At 45.9% G+C, this 22,533-nt stretch overlaps 1 protein-coding gene across 1 annotated transcript; it reads left to right on the plus strand.

The window, feature by feature from the left end:
- Positions 1 to 19,905: 19,905 nt before the first annotated feature.
- LOC119331564 (GDSL esterase/lipase At1g28600-like) lies at positions 19,906 to 21,449 on the plus strand. Its single transcript, XM_037604727.1, has 3 exons — positions 19,906 to 20,205; positions 20,275 to 20,487; positions 20,602 to 21,449. Exons 1-3 carry the CDS (start codon positions 19,977 to 19,979, stop codon positions 21,237 to 21,239), a joined length of 1,080 nt encoding a protein of 359 aa, XP_037460624.1. The 5' UTR covers positions 19,906 to 19,976; the 3' UTR covers positions 21,240 to 21,449.
- The last annotated feature ends 1,084 nt before the right edge of the window (positions 21,450 to 22,533 follow it).

A 22,533-nucleotide genomic window follows, 5' to 3' on the forward strand; every position in this document is an offset into this window, starting at 1 on the left:
TGCTGTGCCCACCCTCCCGAGCTCCTCTCAACTGCAGGCTTTCGGGCCTAATCTGTCACTGCAATGCCTGTGGGCCTACTGGGCCCGCTGCGGGCCTGAATCCTGGCCCATGGTAGGGTTTCTAGTCGTATTCAGGCCGTGGTGGCCGAGTAGGTGGCATTTTTTTTGTTTTTTTGTTGCTTTATTTATTTTCTTTTGTTTTTTGCTTTATTTTTTAATTCTTTATGCTTTTAGTTTTAGAAAAATTATAATTTTTTTGTTAATGCCATTAGCTTTCAAATTTGAAAATAATTTTTTAGTTTTTTGTTTTCTTTGTTGCTTTATTTATTTTATTTTGTGATTAACTTTACTATAAAAATAGTTTTTTCCTGTTTTTTTGATTTGTTTTTTGCATTATTTATTTTATTTTGTTTTTTTCTTTAATTTTTAATTCCGTTTGCTTTTAGGTTAGCAAAATTATAAACTTTCTGTTAGTTCCATTAGTTTTACAAAAATTATAAACTTTCTGTTAGTGCCATTAGTTTTCAAATTTGAAAACACTTTTTTAGTTTTTTGTTTTCTTTGTTGCTTTATTTATTTTATTTTGTGATTAACTTTACTATAAGAATAGTTTTTTTTCCTGTTTTTTGATTTGTTTTTTGCATTATTTATTTTCTTTTGTTTTTTGCTTTAATTTTTAATCCTGTTTGCTTTTAGGTTAGCAAAATTATAAACTTTCTGTTAGTGCCATTAGTTTTAGAAAAATTATAAACTTTCTGTTAGTGCCATTAGTTTTCAAATTTGAATAGTTAAAATTTAAATTCTTTGAAAATTGTTTGAATCACAAGTTTGTGATTAACTTACTAAAAAATGAGAATAGATGAAAGTTGAAAGTTTCTGTTAGTGCCATTAGTTTTAGAAAGTTGAAAGTTGAAAGTTGGCATGGGCCAGGGAGTAATGGTCATGGTATTACGAGGGCCGATCCATAAGACATGAAGGCATTTCAAATGAACTCTAAAAAAGTTGAAAGTTGGGATGGTATCATAATTTCACCCACATAGCATGTGCATGTACAAAACGGACAATGGTAGCATGTTCGTGTGTTACAAAGTTGCGGGAGAAAGTCTTCACTTTTTCTTCGCTTGTGTCATTTGCTTATTGCGCCGTAACCATGGATAATCTTCATTGTTTATCAGGATGCTTGGGTCAGCCTTGACATTGAAGGGAGGAATTTCATGAAACTTTTCATAATCTTCAGACATGTCTGTCTTGCCGTCCACTCCCAGGATGTCCCTTTTTCCTGAAAGAACTATGTGGCGCTTTGGCTCATCATATGATGTATTCGCTTCCTTATCTTTTCTTTTTCTCGGTTTGGTAGACACGTCCTTCACATAGATAACATATGCCACATTATTGGCTAGGACGAATGGTTCGTCAGTGTACCCAAGATTTTTCAGATCCACTGTTGTCATTCCGTACTGTGGGTCTACCTGTACCCCGCCGCCTAACAGATTGACCCATTTGCACTTAAACAAAGGGACCTTAAAATCAGGTCCGTAGTCAAGTTCCCATATGTCCACTATGTAACCATAATATGTATCCTTTCCGCTCTCGGTTGCTGCATCAAAGCGTACACCGCTGTTTTGGTTGGTGCTCTTTTGATCTTGGGCGATCGTGTAAAATGTATTCCCATTTATCTCGTATCCTTTGTAAGTCAATACAGTCAAAGATGGTCCCCTGGACAACAAGTACAACTCATCACAAATAGTGTTGTCACCTCTGAGACGTGTTTCCAACCAACTGCTGAAAGTCCTGATGTGTTCACATGTAATCCATTCGTCGCACTGCTCCGGGTGTTTGGAGCGCAGACTGTTCTTGTGTTCATCGACATACGGGGTCACCAAGGTAGAGTTCTGTAGAACTGTGTAGTGTGCTTGAGACCAAGAATATCCGTCCCTGCATATTATTGAGTCTCTTCCAAGAGTGCCTTTTCCAGTCAGTCTCCCCTCATACCGCGATTTTGGGAGACCTATCTTGTTAAGGCCAAGAATGAAGTCAACACAAAACCCGATAACATCCTCAGTTTGATGGCCCATGGAGATGCTTCCTTCTGGCCTAGCGTGATTACGGACATATTTCTTTAGGACTCCCATGAACCTCTCAAAGGGGAACATATTGTGTAGAAATACGGGCCCCAGGATGACAATCTCGTCGACTAGATGAACTAGGACGTGCATCATGATATTGAAGAAGGATGGTGGGAACACCAGCTCGAAACTGACAAGACATTGCGCCACATCACTCCTTAGCCTTGGTACGATTTCTGGATCGATCACCTTCTGAGAGATTGCATTGAGGAATGCACATAGCTTCACAATGGCTAATCGGACGTTTTCCGGTAGAAGCCCCCTCAATGCAACCGGAAGCAGTTGCGTCATAATCACGTGGCAGTCATGAGACTTTAGGTTCTAAAACTTTTTCTCTGGCATATTTATTATTCCCTTTATATTCGACGAGAAGCCAGTCGTGACCTTCATACTGAGCAGGCATTCAAAGAAGATTTCTTTCTCTTCTTTTGTAAGAGCGTAGCTGGCAGGACCTTTATACTGCTTCGGCGGCATGCCGTCTTTTTCGTGCAAACGTTGCAGGTCCTCCCGTGCCTCAGGTGTATCTTTTGTCTTCCCATACACGCCCAAGAAGCCTAGCAGGTTCACGCAAAGGTTCTTCGTCACGTGCATCACGTCGATTGAGGAGCGGACCTCTAGGTCTTTCCAGTAGGGTAGGTCCCAAAATATAGATTTCTTCTTCCACATGGGTGCGTGTCCCTCAGCGTCATTCGGAACAGCTAGTCCACCGGGACCCTTTCCAAAGATTATGTAGTGTAAATCATTGACCATAGCAAGCACGTGATCACCGGTGCGCATGGTGGGCTTCTTCCGGTGATCTGCCTCGCCTTTGAAATGCTTGCCTTTCTTTCGACATTGATGGTTGGTCGGAAGAAATCGATGATGGCCCAGGTACACATTCTTCCTGCATTTGTCCAGGTATATACTTTCAGTGTCATCTAAACAGTGCGTGCATGCGTGGTATCCTTTGTTTGTCTGTCCTGAAAGGTTACTAAGAGCGGGCCAATCATTGATGGTCACGAACAGCAACGCCTTAAGGTTAAATTCCTCCTGTCTGTGCTCATCCCACGTACGTACACCGTTTTCATTCCACAGTTGTAAAAGTTCTTCAACTAATGGCCTTAGGTACACATCAATTTCGTTGCCGGGTTGCTTAGGGCCTTGGATGAGAACTGGCATCATAATGAACTTCCGCTTCATGCACATCCAAGGAGGAAGGTTATACATACATAGAGTCACGGGCCAGGTGCTGTGATTGCTGCTCTGCTCCCCGAAAGGATTAATGCCATCCGCGCTTAAAGCAAACCATACATTCCTTGGGTCCTTTGCAAACTCATCCTAGTACTTTCTCTCAATTTTTCTCCACTGCGACCCGTCAGCGGGTGCTCTCAACTTCCCATCTTTCTTTCGGTTCTCACTGTGCCATCGCATCAACTTGGCATGCTCTTCGTTTTTGAACAGACATTTCAACCGTGGTATTATAGGAGCATACCACATCACCTTCGCAGGAACCCTCTTCCTGGGGGGCTCGCCGTCAACATCACCAGGGTCATCTCGTCTGATCTTATACCGCAATGCACCGCATACTGGGCATGCGTTCAGATCCTTGTATGCACCACGGTAGAGGATGCAGTCATTAGGGCATGCATGTATCTTCTCCACCTCCAATCCTAGAGGGCATACGACCTTTTTTGCTGCGTATGTACTGTCGGGCAATTCGTTATCCTTTGGAAGCTTCTTCTTCAATATTTTCAGTAGCTTCTCAAATCCTTTGTCAGCCACAGCATTCTCTGCCTTCCACTGCAGCAAATCCAGTACGGTACCGAGCTTTGTGTTGCCATCTTCGCAATTGGGGTATAACCCTTTTTTATGATCCTCTAACATGCGATCGAACTTCAGCTTCTCCTTTTGACTAATGCATTGCGTCCTTGCATCGACAATGACCCGACGGAGATCATCATCATCGGGAACATCGTCTGGTTCCTCTTGATCTTCAGCAGCTTCACCCGTTGCAGCATCATTGGGCACATCGTCTGGTTCCTCTTGATCTTCACCAGCTCCCCCCGTTGCAGCATCACTGTATTCAGGGGGCACATAGTTGTCATCGTAGTCTTCTTCTTCGCTGTCTTCCATCATAACCCCTATTTCTCCGTGCCTCGTCCAAACATTATAGTGTGGCATGAAACCCTTGTAAAGCAGGTGGGAGTGAAGGATTTTCCGGTTAGAGTAAGACCTCGTATTCCCACATTCAGTGCATGGACAACACATAAAACCATTCTGCTTGTTTGCCTCAGCCGCATCGAGAAACTCATGCACGCCCTTAATGTACTCGCGGGTGTGTCTATCACCGTACATCCATTGCCGGTTCATCTGCGTGCATTATATATAATTAAGTGTCCAAATTAATAGAAGTTCATCATCACATTAAAACCAAAGTGCATACATAGTTCTCATCTAACAACATATAGCTCTCCAGAGCATCTAATTAATTAAACTATACATTGAAACTATGTAAAACATTTCAATGCGAAAACAAATGCGATCATAATCGCAACCAAGGTAATAATTGATCCAACAGCATAACGATACCAAGCCTCGGTATGAATGGCATATTTTCTAATCTTTCTAATCTTCAAGCGCATTGCATCCATCTTGATCTTGTGATCATCGACGACATCCACAACATGCAACTCCAATATCATCTTCTCCTCCTCAATTTTTTTTCCTTCAACAAATTGTTTTCTTCTTCAACTAAATTTAACCTCTCGACAATAGGGTCGGTTGGCATTTCCGATTCACATACATCCTAGATAAATAAAATCTATATCACGTTGGTCGGCATAATTTTCATAAAAAATAAATGAACCAATAGTTATAAAGATAATATACATACCACATCCGAATCATAGACAGGACGAGGGCCGACGGGGGCGGATACCAAAACCATCGCACTATATAAGATGCAATAATAAATGTAAGAAAATGATACAAGTATCTATATAAACATACAAGTAAGAATATTTTTCCTTTGAGAAAGAAGATAAGAACAAGAGGCTCACTGTTGGAAATATGCCCTAGAGGCAGTAATAAAAGTATTATTATATTTCAATGTTCATGATAATTGTCTTTTATTCATGCTATAACTGTATTATCCGGAAATCGTAATACACGTGTGAATACATAGACCACAATATGTCCCTAGTAAGCCTCTAGTTGACTAGCTCGTTGTGATCAACAGATAGTCATGGTTTCCTGGCTATGACATTGGATGTCGTTGATAACGGGATCACATCATTAGGAGAATGATGTGATGGACAAGACCCAATCCTAAGCATAGCACAAAGATCGTGTAGTTCGTTTGCTAGAGCTTTGCCAATGTCAAGTATCTCTTCCTTTGACCATGAGAGCGTGTAACTCCTGGATACCGTAGGAGTGCTTTGGGTGTATCAAACGTCACAACGTAACTGGGTGACTATAAAGGTGCACTACAGGTATCTCCGAAAGTATCTATTGTTTTATGCGGATCGAGACTGGGATTTGTCACTCCGTATGACGGAGAGGTATCTCTGGGCCCACTCGGTAATGCATCATCATAATGAGCTCAAGGTGACCAAGGTGTTGGCCACGGGATCATGCATTACGGTACGAGTAAAGTGACTTGCCGGTAATGAGACTGAACAAGGTATTGGGATACCGACGATCGAGTCTCGGGCAAGTAACGTACCGATTGACAAAGGGAATTGAATACGGGGTTTGATCTAATCCTCGACATCGTGGTTCATCCGATGACTTCATCGAGGAGCATGTGGGAGCCAACATGGGTATCCAGACCCCGCTGTTGGTTATTGCCCGAGAGTGGTCTCGGTCATGTCTGCATGTCTCCCGAACCCGTAGGGTCTACACACTTAAGGTTCGGTGACGCTAGGGTTGTTAGGAAGACTAGTATGTGACTAACGAATGTTGTTCGGAGTCCCGGATGAGATCCCGGACGTCACAAGGAGTTCTGGAATGGTCCGGAGGTAAAGTTTTATATATGGGAAGTTGTTAAACGGGCACCGGAAAGTTTCGGGGTCATACCGGTATTGTACCGGGACCACCGGAAAGGTTCCGGGGGTCCACCGGGAGGGACCACCCCTCCCGGGGGGCCACTTGGGCTGCGTAGGGATAGCAGCCAGCCCCTAGTGGGCTTGGCGTGCCCCCCCCCCCCTTGGGCCCATGCGCCTAGGGTTTGGGGGGAAACCCTAAAGGGGGTGCACCCCCCTTGCTTGGGGGGCAAGCCCCCCACCCCTTGGCCGCCGCCCCCCTAGGGTTTTCCCTAGAGGGCCGGCCCCCCTTGCCCCTTCCCCTATATATAGAGGGGTAAGGGGAGGGCTGCAATACACCACAACTCAAGGCGCAGCCCCTCCCCTCCCCAACACCTCTCCTCCTCCGTACGTGATTGGCGAAGCCCTGTCGGAATACTGCCGCATCAACTGCACCACGCCGTCGTGCTGCCGTTGGCTCTGCCTTCCTCAACCTCTCCTTCCTCCTTGATGGATCAAGACGGAGGAGACGTCTCCCGTCCCGTACGTGTGTTGAACGCGGAGGTGCTGTGCGTTCAGCACTAGGACATCGGCGATCCGAATCACGTTCGAGTACGACTCCATCATCACCATCCCCTTGGCAAGCTTCCGCTCGTGATCTACAAGTGGTATGTAGATGCAAACTCTCTCCCTTGACTCGTTGCTTAGATGAACTCATAGATGGATCTTGGTGAAACCGTAGGAAAATTTTTACTTTTCTGCAACGTTCCCCAACAGTGGCATCATGAGCTAGGTCTATGCGTAGTTCTCTTTGCACGAGTAGAACACAATTTTGTTGTGGGCGTGGATCTTGTCAACTTTCTTGCCCCTACTAGTCTTTTTCTTGCTTCGGCGGTATTGTGGGATGAAGCGGCCCGGACCAACCTTACACGTATGCTTACGTGAGACCGGTTCCACCGATTAACATGCACTAGTTGCATAAGGTGCCTGGCGGGTGTCTGTCTCTCCCACTTTAGTTGGAGCGGATTCGATGAAAAGGGCCCTTATGAAGGGTAAATAGAAGTTGACAAAATCACGTTGTGGTTATTCGTAGGTAAGAAAACGTTCTTGCTAGAACCCAATTGCAGCCACGTAAAAGATGCAACAACAATTAGAGGACGTCTAACTTGTTTTTGCAGCGATTGATCATGTGATGTGATATGGCCAGAAGTTGTGATGAATGATGAATTGTGATGTATGCGATCATGTTCTTGTAATAGGATTCACGACTTGCATGTCGATGAGTATGACAACCGGCAGGAGCCATAGGAGTTGTCTTTATTTTTTGTATGACCTGCGTGTCATTGAAGAACGCCATGTAACTTACTTTACTTTATTGCTAAACGCATTAGCCATAGAAGTAGAAGTAGTCGTTGGCGTGACAACTTCATGAAGACACGATGATGGAGATCATGATGATGGAGATCATGGTGTCAAGCCGGTGACAAGATGATCATGGAGCCCCGAAGATGGAGATCAATGGAGCTATATGATATTGGCCATATCATGTCACAACTATATAATTGCATGTGATGTTTATTATGTTTATGCATCTTGTTTACTTAGGACGACGGTAGTAAATAAGATGATCCCTTACAAAATTTCAAGAAGTGTTCTCCCCTAACTGTGCACCGTTGCTACAGTTCATCGCTTCTAAGCACCACGTGATGATCGGGTGTGATGGATTCTTACGTTCACATACAACGGGTGTAAGACAGTTTTGCACAGCGAAAACACTTAGGGTTAACTTGACGAGCCTAGCATGTGCAGACATGGCCTCGGAACACGGAGACCGAAAGGTCGAACACGAGTCGTATGGAAGATACGATCAACATGAAGATGTTCACCGACGATGACTAGTCCGTCTCACGTGATGATCGGACACGGGCTAGTCGACTCGAATCGTGTAACACTTAGATGACTAGAGGGATGTCTAATCTAAGTGGGAGTTCATAATCTGATTAGAACTTAATTATCATGAACTTAGTCTAAAACCTTTGCAAATATGTCTTGTAGATCAAATGGCCAACGCTCATGTCAACATGAACTTCAACGCGTTCCTAGAGAAAACCAAGCTGAAAGATGATGGCAGCAACTATACAGACTGGGTCCGGAACCTGAGGATCATCCTCATAGCTGCCAGGAAACAATATGTCCTAGAAGGACCGCTAGGTGACGCTCCCGTCCCAGAGAACCAAGACATTATGAATGCTTGGCAGTCTCGTGCTGATGATTACTCCCTCGTTCAGTGCGGCATGCTTTACAGCTTAGAACCGGGGCTCCAAAAGCGTTTTGAGCATCACGGAGCATATGAGATGTTCGAAGAGCTGAAACTAGTTTTTCAAGCTCACGCCCGGATCGAGAGATATGACATCTCCGACAAGTTCTATAGTTGTAAGATGGAGGAAAATAGTTCTGTCAGTGAGCACATACTCAAGATGTCTGGGTTGCACAACCGTATGACCCAGCTGAATATTAACCTCCCTGATGAGGCAGTCATTGACAGAATCCTTCAATCGCTCCCACCAAGCTACAAGAGCTTTGTGATGAACTACAATATGCAGGGGATGGTAAAGACCATTCCTGAAGTATTTTCTATGCTGAAGTCAGCAGAGGTTGAAATCAAGAAAGAACATCAAGTGTTGATGGTCAATAAGACCACTAAGTTCAAGAAGGGCAAGGGTAAGAAGAACTTCAAGAAGGACGGCAAAGAGGTTGCCGCGCCCGGTAAGCCAGTTGCCGGGAAGAAGTCAAAGAATGGACCCAAGCCTGAGACTGAGTGCTTTTATTGCAAGGGGAAGGGTCACTGGAAGCGGAACTGCCCCAAATACTTAGAGGATAAGAAGGCCGGCAACACCAAAGGTATATTTGATATACATGTAATTGATGTGTACCTTACCAGTACTCGTAGTAACTCCTGGGTATTTGATACCGGTACCGTTGCTCATATTTGTAACTCACAGCAGGAGCTGCGGAATAAACGGAGACTGGCGAAGGACGAGGTGACGATGCGCGTCGGGAATGGTTCCAGAGTCGATGTGATCGCCGTCGGCACGCTGCCTCTACATTTACCTACGGGATTAGTTTTGAACCTTAATAATTGTTATTTAGTGCCAAGTTTGAGCATGAACATTGTATTTGGATCTCATTTAATACGAGATGGCTACTCATTTAAGTCTGAGAATAATGGTTGTTCGATTTATATGAGAGATATGTTTTATGGTCATGCTCCGATGGTCAATGGTTTATTCTTAATGAATCTCGAGCGTAATATTACACATGTTCATAGTGTAGATGCCAAAAGATGTAAAGTTGATAACGATAGTCCCACATACTTGTGGCACTGCCGCCTTGGTCACATTGGTGTGAAGCGCATGAAGAAGCTCCATGCTGATGGACTTTTGGAGTCTCTTGATTATGAATCATTTGACACATGCGAACCATGCCTCATGGGAAAAATGACCAAGACTCCGTTCTCTGGAACAATGGAGCGAGCAACCAACTTGTTGGAAATCATACATACCGATGTGTGCGATCCAATGAGCGTTGAGGCTCGCGGAGGATATCGTTATGTTCTCACTCTCACTGATGACTTAAGTAGATATGGGTATGTCTACTTAATGAAACACAAATCTGAGACCTTTGAAAAGTTCAAGGAATTTCAGAATGAGGTGGAGAATCAACGTGACCGAAAGATAAAGTTCCTACGATCAGATCGTGGAGGAGAATATTTAAGTCACGAATTTGGCACACACTTAAGGAAATGTGGAATCGTTTCATAACTCACGCCGCCTGGAACACCTCAGCGAAGCGGTGTGTCCGAACGTCGTAATCGCACTCTATTGGATATGGTGCGGTCTATGATGTCTCTTACCGATTTACCGCTATCATTTTGGGGATACGCTCTAGAGACAGCTACATTCACTTTAAATAGGGCACCGTCTAAATCCGTTGAGACGACACCGTACGAATTATGGTTTGGGAAGAAACCTAAGCTGTCATTTCTAAAAGTTTGGGGATGCGATGCTTATGTCAAGAAACTTCAACCTGAAAAGCTCGAACCCAAGTCGGAAAAATGCGTCTTCATAGGATACCCTAAGGAAACTGTAGGGTATACCTTCTACTTAAGATCCGAGGGCAAGATCTTTGTTGCCAAGAACGGATCCTTTCTGGAAAAAGAGTTTCTCTCGAAAGAAGTAAGTGGGAGGAAAGTAGAACTCGATGAAGTACTACCTCTCGAACGGGAAAGTGGTGCAGCTCAGGAAAATGTTCCTGTGATGCCCACACCAACTGAAGAGGAAAACAATGATGATGATCAAGGTACTTCGGATCAAGTTGCTGCTGAACTTCGTAGGTCCACAAGGACACGTTCCGCACCAGAGTGGTACGGCAACCCTGTCCTAGAAATCATGTTGTTAGACAACGGTGAACCTTCGAACTATGAAGAAGCGATGGCGGGCCCAGATTCCAACAAATGGCTTGAAGCCATGAAATCCGAGATAGAATCCATGTATGAAAACAAAGTATGGACTTTGACAGACTTGCCCGATGATCGGCGAGCGATAGAAAACAAATGGATCTTTAAGAAGAAGACGGACGCGGATGGCAATGTTACCATCTATAAAGCTCGACTTGTCGCTAAGGGTTATCGACAAGTTCAAGGGATTGACTACGATGAGACTTTCTCTCCCGTAGCGAAGCTTAAATCCGTCCGAATCATGTTAGCAATTGCCGCATACTATGATTATGAGATATGGCAGATGGACGTCAAAACGGCATTCCTTAATGGGCATCTTAAGGAAGAGCTGTATATGATGCAGCCGGAAGGTTTTGTCGATCCTAAGAACGCTAACAAAGTATGCAAGCTCCAGCGATCCATTTATGGACTGGTGCAAGCATCTCGGAGTTGGAATATTCGCTTTGATGAGATGATCAAAGCGTTTGGGTTTATGCAGACTTATGGAGAAGCCTACGTTTACAAGAAAGTGAGTGGGAGCTCTGTAGCATTTCTCATATTATATGTAGATGACATACTCTTGATGGGAAATAATATAGAATTTCTGGACAGCATTAAGGCCTACTTGAATAAGTGTTTTTCAATGAAGGACCTTGGAGAAGCTGCTTATATATTAGGCATCAAGATCTATAGAGATAGATCGAGACGCCTCATAGGTCTTTCACAAAGCACATACCTTGATAAGATTTTGAAAAAGTTCAAAATGGATGAGTCCAAGAAAGGGTTCTTGCCTATGTTACAAGGTGTGAGATTGAGCTCAGCTCAGTCACCGACCACGGCAAAAGATAAAGAAGAGATGAGTGTCATCCCCTATGCTTCAGCCATAGGATCTATTATGTATGCCATGCTGTGTACCAGACCTGATGTAAACCTTGCCATAAGTTTGGTAACAAGATACCAGAGTAATCCCGGCAAGGAACACTGGACAGCGGTCAAGAATATCCTGAAGTACCTGAAAAGGACAAAGGACATGTTTCTCGTTTATGGAGGTGACGAAGAGCTCGTCGTAAAGGGTTACGTCGACGCTAGCTTCGACACAGATCTGGATGACTCTAAGTCACAAACCGGATACGTGTATATGTTGAATGGTGGAGCAGTAAGCTGGTGCAGCTGCAAGCAGAGCGTCGTGGCGGGGTCTACATGTGAAGCGGAGTACATGGCAGCCTCGGAGGTAGCGCATGAAGCTATTTGGGTGAAGGAGTTCATCACCGACCTAGGAGTCATGCCCAATGTGTTGGGGCCAATCAAACTCTTCTGTGACAACACTGGAGCTATTGCCCTTGCCAAGGAGCCCAGGTTTCACAAGAAGACCAGGCACATCAAGCGTCGTTTCAACTCCATCCGTGAAAATGTTCAAGATGGAGACATAGAAATTTGCAAAGTACATACAGATCTGAATGTCGCAGATCCGTTGACTAAACCTCTCTCGCGAGCAAAACATGATCAACACCAGAACTCTATGGGTGTTCGATTCATCACAATGTAACTAGATTAGTGACTCTAGTGCAAGTGGGAGACTGTTGGAAATATGCCCTAGAGGCAGTAATAAAAGTATTATTATATTTCAATGTTCATGATAATTGTCTTTTATTCATGCTATAACTGTATTATCCGGAAATCGTAATACACGTGTGAATACATAGACCACAATATGTCCCTAGTAAGCCTCTAGTTGACTAGCTCGTTATGATCAACAGATAGTCATGGTTTCCTGGCTATGGACATTGGATGTCGTTGATAACGGGATCACATCATTAGGAGAATGATGTGATGGACAAGACCCAATCCTAAGCATAGCACAAAGATCGTGTAGTTCGTTTGCTAGAGCTTTGCCAATGTCAAGTATCTCTTCCTTTGACCATGAGAGCGTGTAACTCCTGGATACCGTAGGAGTGCTTTGGGTGTATCAAACGTCACAACGTAACTGGGTGACTATAAAGGTGCACTACAGGTATCTCCGAAAGTATCTATTGTTTTATGCGGATCGAGACTGGGATTTGTCACTCCGTATGACGGAGAGGTATCTCTGGGCCCACTCGGTAATGCATCATCATAATGAGCTCAAGGTGACCAAGGTGTTGGCCACGGGATCATGCATTACGGTACGAGTAAAGTGACTTGCCGGTAATGAGACTGAACAAGGTATTGGGATACCGACGATCGAGTCTCGGGCAAGTAACGTATCGATTGACAAAGGGAATTGAATACGGGGTTTGATCGAATCCTCGACATCATGGTTCATCCGATGACTTCATCGAGGAGCATGTGGGAGCCAACATGGGTATCCAGACCCCGCTGTTGGTTATTGCCCGAGAGTGGTCTCGGTCATGTCTGCATGTCTCCCGAACCCGTAGGGTCTACACACTTAAGGTTCGGTGACGCTAGGGTTGTTAGGAAGACTAGTATGCGACTACCGAATGTTGTTCGGAGTCCCGGATGAGATCCCGGACGTCACGAGGAGTTCCGGAATGGTCCGGAGGTAAAGTTTTATATATGGGAAGTTGTTAAACGGGCACCGGAAAGTTTCGGGGTCATACCGGTATTGTACCGGGACCACCGGAAAGGTTCCGGGGGTCCACCGGGAGGGACCACCCCTCCCGGGGGGCCACTTGGGCTGCGTAGGGATAGCAGCCAGCCCCTAGTGGGCTTGGCGCGCCCCCCTGGGCCCATGCGCCTAGGGTTTGGGGGGAAACCCTAAAGGGGGCGCACCCCCCTTGCTTGGGGGGCAAGCCCCCCACCCCTTGGCCGCCGCCCCCCTAGGGTTTTCCCTAGAGGGCCGGCCCCCCTTGCCCCTTCCCCTATATATAGAGGGGTGAGGGGAGGGCTGCAATACACCACAACTCAAGGCGCAGCCCCTCCCCTCCCCAACACCTCTCCTCCTCCGTACGTGCTTGGCGAAGCCCTGTCGGAATACTGCCGCATCAACTGCACCACGCCGTCGTGCTGCCGTTGGAGCTGCCTTCCTCAACCTCTCCTTCCTCCTTGCTGGATCAAGACGGAGGAGACGTCTCCCGTCCCGTACGTGTGTTGAATGCGGAGGTGCTGTCCGTTCAGCACTAGGACATCGATGATCCGAATCACGTTCGAGTACGACTCCATCATCACCATCCCCTTGGCAAGCTTCCGCTCGTGATCTACAAGTGGTATGTAGATGCAAACTCTCTCCCTTGACTCGTTGCTTAGATGAACTCATAGATGGATCTTGATGAAACCGTAGGAAAAATTTTAATTTTCTGCAACGTTCCCCAACACTCACCACGGTGGTGTCGGTGATGAGATCGGCGCGGGTGATCGACGGTGGTGAATAGGGGACGGGGCATGACGGACCGCTAAATCTAGACAAATCTCGAGGAAAATGGAGCTTGGAGGTCGAGCTTCGAGAGGAGAAAGCTTAAGTAGTGTGGCTCGGGCATTCCATCGAACACCTCATGTGCATAGGAGGTGAGCTAGAGCACCACAAAGCCCTCTCCCCCTCGGCCAGAAAAAACAGAGCACTATGCTCTGCTCTTGCGCGATGGGGTATATATAGGCACCTCATTGGTCCCGGTTGGTGACATGAGCCGGGACTAAAGGGGAGCCTTTGGTCCCGGTTCAAGCCACCAACCGGGACCAATGGTGGTGGGCCAGGAGCGAGGCCCATTGGTCCGGGTTCATCCCACCAACCGGGACCAAAAGGTCCAGATGAACTGGGACCAATGGCCCATGTGGCCCGGCTGGCCCCCTGGGCTCACGAACCGGGACCAATGTCCACATTGGTCCCGGTTCTAGACTGAACCTGGACTAATGGGCTGACCCTGCCTGGACCAAAGCCCAGTTTTCTACTAGTGCGCACCCATGACCCTAAGGTCACTGGAGACGTGGGGGATCGGCGGCGCCGCCGCCGGGAGGCAGGAAACCCTAGACGCCTTTCCTTGGAGGAGAGACAAAGGGAGGAAGGAACCCAAATGTGACTAATGTGTATGTTGTGATTCAGGGTGGACGTACCGAGCGGGATTTTCGGCCCGCTCGTGGCCCGCTCGGTCTTGGCCCGCTCGGTCCTGGCCCGGTAAAGAAATCAGCCGGTCCGGGCCGTCAAATTAGGCCCGAGAAAACGTCGGTCCGGTCCGGGCTTTGACCGGTCCGCTCGGTCGGACCGAGAAAAGGCACAGCCCAACGCACGCAGTCGCACTCTGTTCGTTCGGTCGCTCAATCCCGACGCCGCCTCCGCATCCCATCCCGGCGCCGCCGCGCCGCCGCTGCCCACCATACAACTGCAGGAGGGAGGGAGCGCCGCCTCCGCCGACCGCCGACCCGCCGTTGCCGTTGTTGACCACCTGCACCTCCTCCACTTTCCGCCATCTTGTCTCTCCCCTTAGTCTCGTCGACCAACACCTCCTCGTCTGCACCTGGACGCGGGGAAAGGAGTAGTGGAGGAGTAGAGGAGGGAGCGCTGCACCTGCCCGTCGTCGTCGACTGTCGCCATCTCCCCTGCCGTGGACGCTATGGAGATGAAGGAGCAGCTGCAGCAGGTCTCGCGTACAATACAGTTTCGACAGATATAGCCGTAAGTTGTTAGAATTCAGTTTCATCAGACAATAAAGTTTTCTTCAGTTTCGTCAGTTTCGTCAGACAATACAGTTTCGTCAGTTGGAGCCGTAAACTGATCATTTTGCATGACGATCTCCTCCTCTGTCCTCTGTTTGCTTCATTTGCTTTCCAGAATCAAAAGGTGCCTACACAGCAGCTAAACACAACAAAAACAGACTCCCAGGCAACATAACCAGCCGGTCCATTCGGTCCTCTCGGGCCTAACCGAGCTGACGCTCACACGGTCCGGTCCAGAAAAAACGGCTCGCTGGCCATCTCGGTCCGGTCCGGTCCGGACCGGCCACGGCCGGTCCAAAGCAAGGCTCGGTCAGGGACCGGACCGGCCCGGACCGCGTCCACCCTGAGTTGTGATCTAACATGAGAAAATGGATCTGGATGTCAAGGAATTGGTTAACCGGCAAGCAAAGTCAGCATAAAATCAGGGCCGGTCCTGAGGGGGGGCAGGAGGGGCGGCCGCCCCGGGTCCCCATGCCTAGTAGTATGCACATGGCTGGTACGTAGCCCATGGCCTAATTTTTGGTTGCTGCGACGTACGATTGTCAGCCTATGGGGAATCGCATAGTCGAAGGGCACACGTTCCGGGAGCCTGGGAGCAATCTACGGTCGTCCTCTCATCTTCTTTCGCTCGTTTCCAAAGATTTTCCTTCGCTCGTGGCCTATCGATACAACTACGCGACTATGATCTACCTGTACGCGACGAAAGCGGCAACCGGCAGCGGCTACGGTGCAGAGGTCGGAGAGTGACGGCCAACCGCGAGAGATTGCTCCGGCTTCGCGGCTCTTTGTGTGATACTGTGATCTGATCGCTTCTCTAATGCTCCGCCTAGGACTCTAGGGGCCTCCTTCTTGGATCCAACCAGAACCAGGGCATCAACTGATCAGCAGTTAACCACTTCTTGTCTTGCCGGCTGGAACCTCTGTACGTACACGGTAATACCATTAATCACTAATTCGTTATCTATATAGGTTAATTTATATTAAGATATTTCATTATAATTGGTTTGTCGCTCTTGTGCATTTATTTGGATTTCAGAACTATCAAAAAGGATTTGTGGATGAGTTGATAAAATCATGAAAAGGAGTCATTGATATTATTTTGGAGAATACCACTGATGCTTGGACGAATATAGAGTTTGCGACAGTAGCTATGGATGGGCCGGCTAGTGGAATACAGGGAGAAAATGTGAATGTAAGTGACCCTGAGAACACTCTTAATGCATTGGATGCACGGCACATTCCACTAGTTAATTTTAGGTTAACTTTGCATCATATGTTGCTTTGCATTAGGAATATTAAGGTAATATGTACATGTTATGTGATATAAATATTACTTTTAGATGCATCCAAGTGTTAATTGGTAACAGTCCCATATATAACAGAAATAACAAATGCATCTCAGGTCCCATTGCACCCGGATTGAATTTATTATTTTAAAAGTAATGTAATAAAGAGTTAAAAAGATGAAACTTTCTTTTAACAAAGATGACTTCTCATAATACTCACATGAAAACTTTCATGAATGAATGTGGGCTTGCAATTTTTTTTGCCGAGAATACCATGAGAGTCATTCCTGCCAGAACCTTTTCACATGAGTATTACGCTAGGCCATGTTAGTTACAAAAAAGTTTCAATTTTTTGGTACCCCTTTAGTTTTTTTATAGTTTTTTTTTCCAATTTAGGTGCATTTGGCATATGTTTCAAAGAACCGCAGCCTATATAAAATGATGGTTGTTGTTATGGTGTTTGTATTAAGGGCCCTAAGTTTTAGTTTCGCCTCGGGCCCTCGAAATCTCAGGACTGATCCTACATAAAATAGATGATTTTACCTTTACAATGAAGGGGTATGTTTTTGGGCTTGTTTGTATCATTTTCCGGAGACGCCCTGCCAAAAAATTGGCCGTGACCCATCCTTGGCTGCTCATTTGAATGAAGACCAAATAATCAGTGCGCCCACAACTCTGGCAGCCCCGGTACATTTACTAGCTATCTTTTTGGCAAGTCGTGGGTGGTAAAATCCGGCACCAATTATTTGACGAGTCCACAAATGGCAGGCCGACACTTTCACAAACCAAATAGCTTGTTAAGCTTAACTGTTGAGGCCGAACTCACTATTCTGACCTTTTCAGCAATCTTTGCCACAAAATGAACTCGGCATGAAAGTATTTCATGATCTGACCCTTTTAGCAACGCCACAGCCCGTGACATTTTTTCTCTATATAGAAACGCTGAGCTAGCTAGCGTTTCAAATCCACATTCAAACGCTGGAGTAGCTAGCATTTCCAATCCACATAGAAACGCCAAGCAAGTGGGCGTTGCTGCCCTGGCCAGAAACGCCATAGGGCTTGGCGTTTAGGCTCTGGGTTTAGGAGCAGTTTTTTACTTTGGCGACGGGGCAGCGAATGGACTGGGTGCCAGTGCAGAAACGCCAAAGCCCTTGGCGTTGCTTACCTGGTCCGCAACACGAGAAACCTCGGCGTTTCTCCTTTGGGCAGGAACGCTAGCTAGCTCAGCGTTTATATTTGGGGAAGAAACGCCACGGGCTCTGGCGTTGCTAAAAGGGCCAGATCGTGAAATACTTTCATGTTGAGTTCACTTTGTGACAAAGTTTGTTAATAGGGTCAGAATAGTGATTTCGTCCAACTGTTGATTGCTCATGCAGAGTTTCCAAAGAGGCCCATCTCTAGCGGTGTTTCTTGTTGACCCACTTGAGATTTCTGACAAGTGAAGGGCCATTTTGTACTAGTGGATTGGATCAAAGAAAAATGTGGTGTGTCCTAAAATGCTTTGCCTTTACTACATCCTCTCAAGCATCATGTATAAACTACAATTCAAAACATTTTACTGTAACATATTTTCAAATATTGGATATGGTAATGTAAATTAAAGTTAATTAAAAGTTGAGATGTTCTAGAAATACTTGATTACAATCTAGGGTTAATTTCTGTCTTTTTTCTCACCCTTAATATTCAAATTAATTATGGTGTATGTGCCAAAGAAAATATATATGGTCATAATTTCTTGCCCATTGATTCAAGAGACGATGTGGCTGTTGAAGCAATGCATCTGTTCATGTTAACGTTTGTATTCACCGAGGGACACGTATGCACAAAGCGACACCCTGAGGCCTATAAAGGTTCAACAATTCAGTCATTTGGTGCTCACTCCCGGATGCACGGCTGCAGTCACATAGACGCTCACATAATTGTTTTGCGGTATAGGAGAACGTTCACATTGGGACGAGAGGACTCAGGTGCACACACATAACATATGTAGTGACGGTTAGTTCTTCGCCCATTGGGGGAACAATTGTAGTGAAGAGGTATAGGGGAGAGAAAACACTATTAAGTATACTCTATATGGTCGATCTTGAAGATTCCACACGAATTATGGAGATGTCAAGGTACGTAAATCAGAGAGATTAAAGGGTTGAATCGAATCTGCTGAAGTTTACACATTATTGTTTTTCTTAAATTTACATGTTAAAAATCATGATACTGATTACAAGAGATAGGTTCCTACCATTATATCAATAAGTTATTTCTATACATTTTTGCAGTAATTTTACTTTTGTTACAAATTTACAAATAGTTTTAGTTTGGGCCAACTTATTAGCATGACATGAAGTGAGGATTTCACTGAAAATTATGCGAATAAAGGGTCTTAGCAACATTTTTGAAAAATTACGAGAAATATATAAATGTTACTTCAGTGCATTTTTGCATGTTCACCACGTTGTTGGCCTTCTAAAATGACGACCTACCACATACCTCTAGAAAACCATTGAATCTCATCAGAGGACACCAATTTCTCGATCGTCAAGTATGGTGTATCGTTCTATTATATTCTAATGCAGTCTTTCTAGAAGATAAGATTTGATCTTCCATGTCATTAATTCATGCACTCTATATATGAGCATGCATGATATGTGGTCAGCATGTAAAATGTATTGGGGGATGCTATTTCACGCACGAGCATTACAGCGCTCGATGTCCTTATAAGCTTTTAGATGATGTATGACATGAGCATTAATCGATGAAATACTGAGGAAATAATTTAATATTTCGCACGTGAAATCAGTATATTGTGTCTCGCTAAATGTGGCGAGTATTACAATCTTTGAGTATTACAATCTTTCATCAATATACTCACTAAATGTGGCACATATTAAAATATTTCTTCAATCAATCTTAATGTCAACGTAATAAAAACCTTAAACACGTTTTGAATGCTGACCACATATTTCATTCGCGCACATAGAAAATGGGTGCATGAATTAATGGCATAAAAGACCAATCCTATCTTTCACAAATACTGCATTTATATAGAAGATATGGATTATTTTCTTATATCTTCACAATGCCGACAAATTTAATTGCAGGGAGATATTGTGTTGTGTGAGTAGTAATATAAACACAAAGTTAATTGCCAAAAGACTGCATTTGTAATGGATTGACATTTTAATTGTGATATCTTCACAGTGCACAAACCATTAAATTGCAAGGAAGTATTGCCGACTAGTAAGGTACATGCCGCTAAAAATATATTAATAATATCGATACATCTTGATAGACTCTCCACCACATAATGTGCTATAAAAGGGATTCAAAGGAACTCATCTGGAATGCAAAACAAAAAGTCGATCTTGAACACTTCTACTCTTAACCAGCTTGCTATACAAGAGCTAGTGTAAAAACGGGGAGTACTAAAATGGGGATTACCAATTCCATGGACGTCCTCTTGGTCTTTGCAGTCCTGTTGCTCAATGCTGATGTCGGGTCGTGCGGCTGCTTCAAGCGCATCTTCGCCTTTGGTGACTCCATCATTGACACCGGCAACTTCCGGACAGGTTCGATGTGGATGCCCCCTTATGGAGGGACCTACTTCCACCACCCCACTGGCCGCTGCTCCGACGGGCGTCTAATCGTCGACTTCTACGGTGAGTGCATGTTCGCACGCAGGTGTACTCTCGTGCTTGATTTCTAAATTTGGTGTGTGTGTGTATCAGCGCAAGCGTTTGGCCTGCCCCTGCTGCCGCCGAGCGAGCCCGAGGAGAAGACAGGGCAGTTCCCTGCCGGTGCCAACTTCGCCGTGTGGGGCTCGTTTGCGCTGAGCCCAGACTACTACCGGAAAAGGTATAACTTAAGTACGGACCACGGTTGCCTCGACTCGCAGCTCGGTTCCTTCAAGACAGTGCTCGCACGGATAGCTCCTGGAAAAGGTAAGTACTCATGTAATAAAATATATGTGCATACATGCATGGATGGTCTTTACCATATTATTACATATTTTTTCTTGCATTAGTCAGCTAATTCCTTTTTGTTTGTGTGATCAGCTGCCACTAAGAGACTCCTCAGCGAGTCCCTTGTCATCTTTGGCGAGATCGGCGGCAACGACTATAACTCCTGGTTCTTTGATCCTCGGCGCAGCAGGGACACGCCCCATCAGTACATGCCTGACGTGATAGCCCGCATAGGTGCCGGCGTCCAGGATGTGATTAACCTCGGCGCAAAGACGATCCTTGTTCCGGGGAACTTCCCCATCGGGTGCATTCCGGTTTACTTGAATGATCACAAGAGCAACAGGTCTTCGGATTACGACCAGTTCGGCTGCCTCAAGTGGTACAACGCGTTCTCCCGGAAGCACAACCAGCTATTGAGGCAGGAGGTCGGCCGGCTCAAGTCTCGCAACCCCAGCGTGAAGATCATCTACGCAGACTACTATGGCGCCGCCATGGAGTTTGTCAGGAACCCCAAGAGGAATGGTGTCGACGACCCTCTGGTGGCGTGTTGTGGTGGCAACGGCCCATACGGCACCGGTCGCGGGTGCGACCAGAACGCGAAGGTTTGCCGTGACCCGTCCAGGTTCGCCAACTGGGACCAGGTTCACATGACGGAGAAGGCGTATAGTGTCATCTTCAATGGGGTGCTCAACGGCCCGTATGCGGACATCCCATTGCTCCATGCTTGCTAGGAGAATTTCCTTTCGATACTTGAAGAAATGCTTGCGGCAACAAAGATCTGTTACGTGCTAGCTTCTTGGAATTTTTAATCTTGTATCACCATCTCAATTAGTCATGAACTAGTCATCAACCAGTGCATTTGCACGGGTTTGTTGTATCTCTATTTTGTTACATCCATTATGAAGAACACCAGTGGAACTTGCTTTAGGAAAGAGACGTTACATTACACGTTTCCATGGATCTATCGATAAAAGTTATGAAATCTTGTTTATTACTTTAACTGCAACACACAGGGAGGGAGATGCACTCGATATCATGTTCGCTGATTGATGTTTTGGGATCCGGGAAATGGGACATAAGGTGTCAGGTCTGGTGCTTGGAGAAATCGTGTACGGGGGAATACATGCACGAACTGTGCGATACGGCGGGGCCAGTTCGTAGCGAAGAGGTAGGCATGAGTCAAGGTTAGACGGCGCCGTCCCGTGTTGGATTCTGATCCATGGCTCGGTATTATCTAGTCTCATCGGGACCGTGGCCAGACGGGAGTTCTATCAGGGAAATCTTTGCTGGTTCGCGATGTCCTCTGGAGTTTGAGTGACTTGGCAAGGCAAGCGCTTGGATGCGGTGGATTCTAGGATTGATTCTTTGGTCGTAAACATCCTGGAGGTTGAAGAAGGCTCTGGACTAGAATCGCAACAATGCGATGGAGGTCACCAGCTCGTCCCCACAGAAAGTCATGAAAACTGGGGGAGGAACTCCTCGTTCTGGACATCGGTGGACGACGAACACAGACGTATTTTGGGGGAGCACATCTGTATTCACTGGTGAGGAAAATATTAAGGCATGCTGATACGCATGCAAATAGGATGCGAAGGGAACAAGACATAGGTCTCCGATCTAGCCACGACAGCATCACCGGGAAACCTGCATCGCCGCCGTCGCTGACGCCGAAACAGGAACCAACGAGCTTGAACACCCTGGCCGGAGAGAGTGCTGTGGGCCACTTTCTATTCCAGGAATGATGCGAAGCAGATATACATCGGATAATACATCATATATTGCACATCTCGAGGTGAATTGACGCCATGGATTTCTGGGACATCTGAGACTGGGCACCGTTTCGTTTCCTCTATTTCCTACCTTGCTCGCCCTCCTCCTTCCTCTGTTTCTTCACCCCTCATCCCCTCTTGCACGCCGCACCACCACCACCATGATACGCCATGCCTATTCTTTCGGTAGGTTTGCATCGGGTTCCACAGCTTGACGAGCATGTCGTGCAGTATACAGGTTCGTAATTGGAGATGT

Source organism: Triticum dicoccoides, chromosome 7A, assembly GCF_002162155.2.
Source record: "Triticum dicoccoides isolate Atlit2015 ecotype Zavitan chromosome 7A, WEW_v2.0, whole genome shotgun sequence".
In the NCBI taxonomy this organism is placed as follows: domain Eukaryota; kingdom Viridiplantae; phylum Streptophyta; class Magnoliopsida; order Poales; family Poaceae; genus Triticum; species Triticum dicoccoides.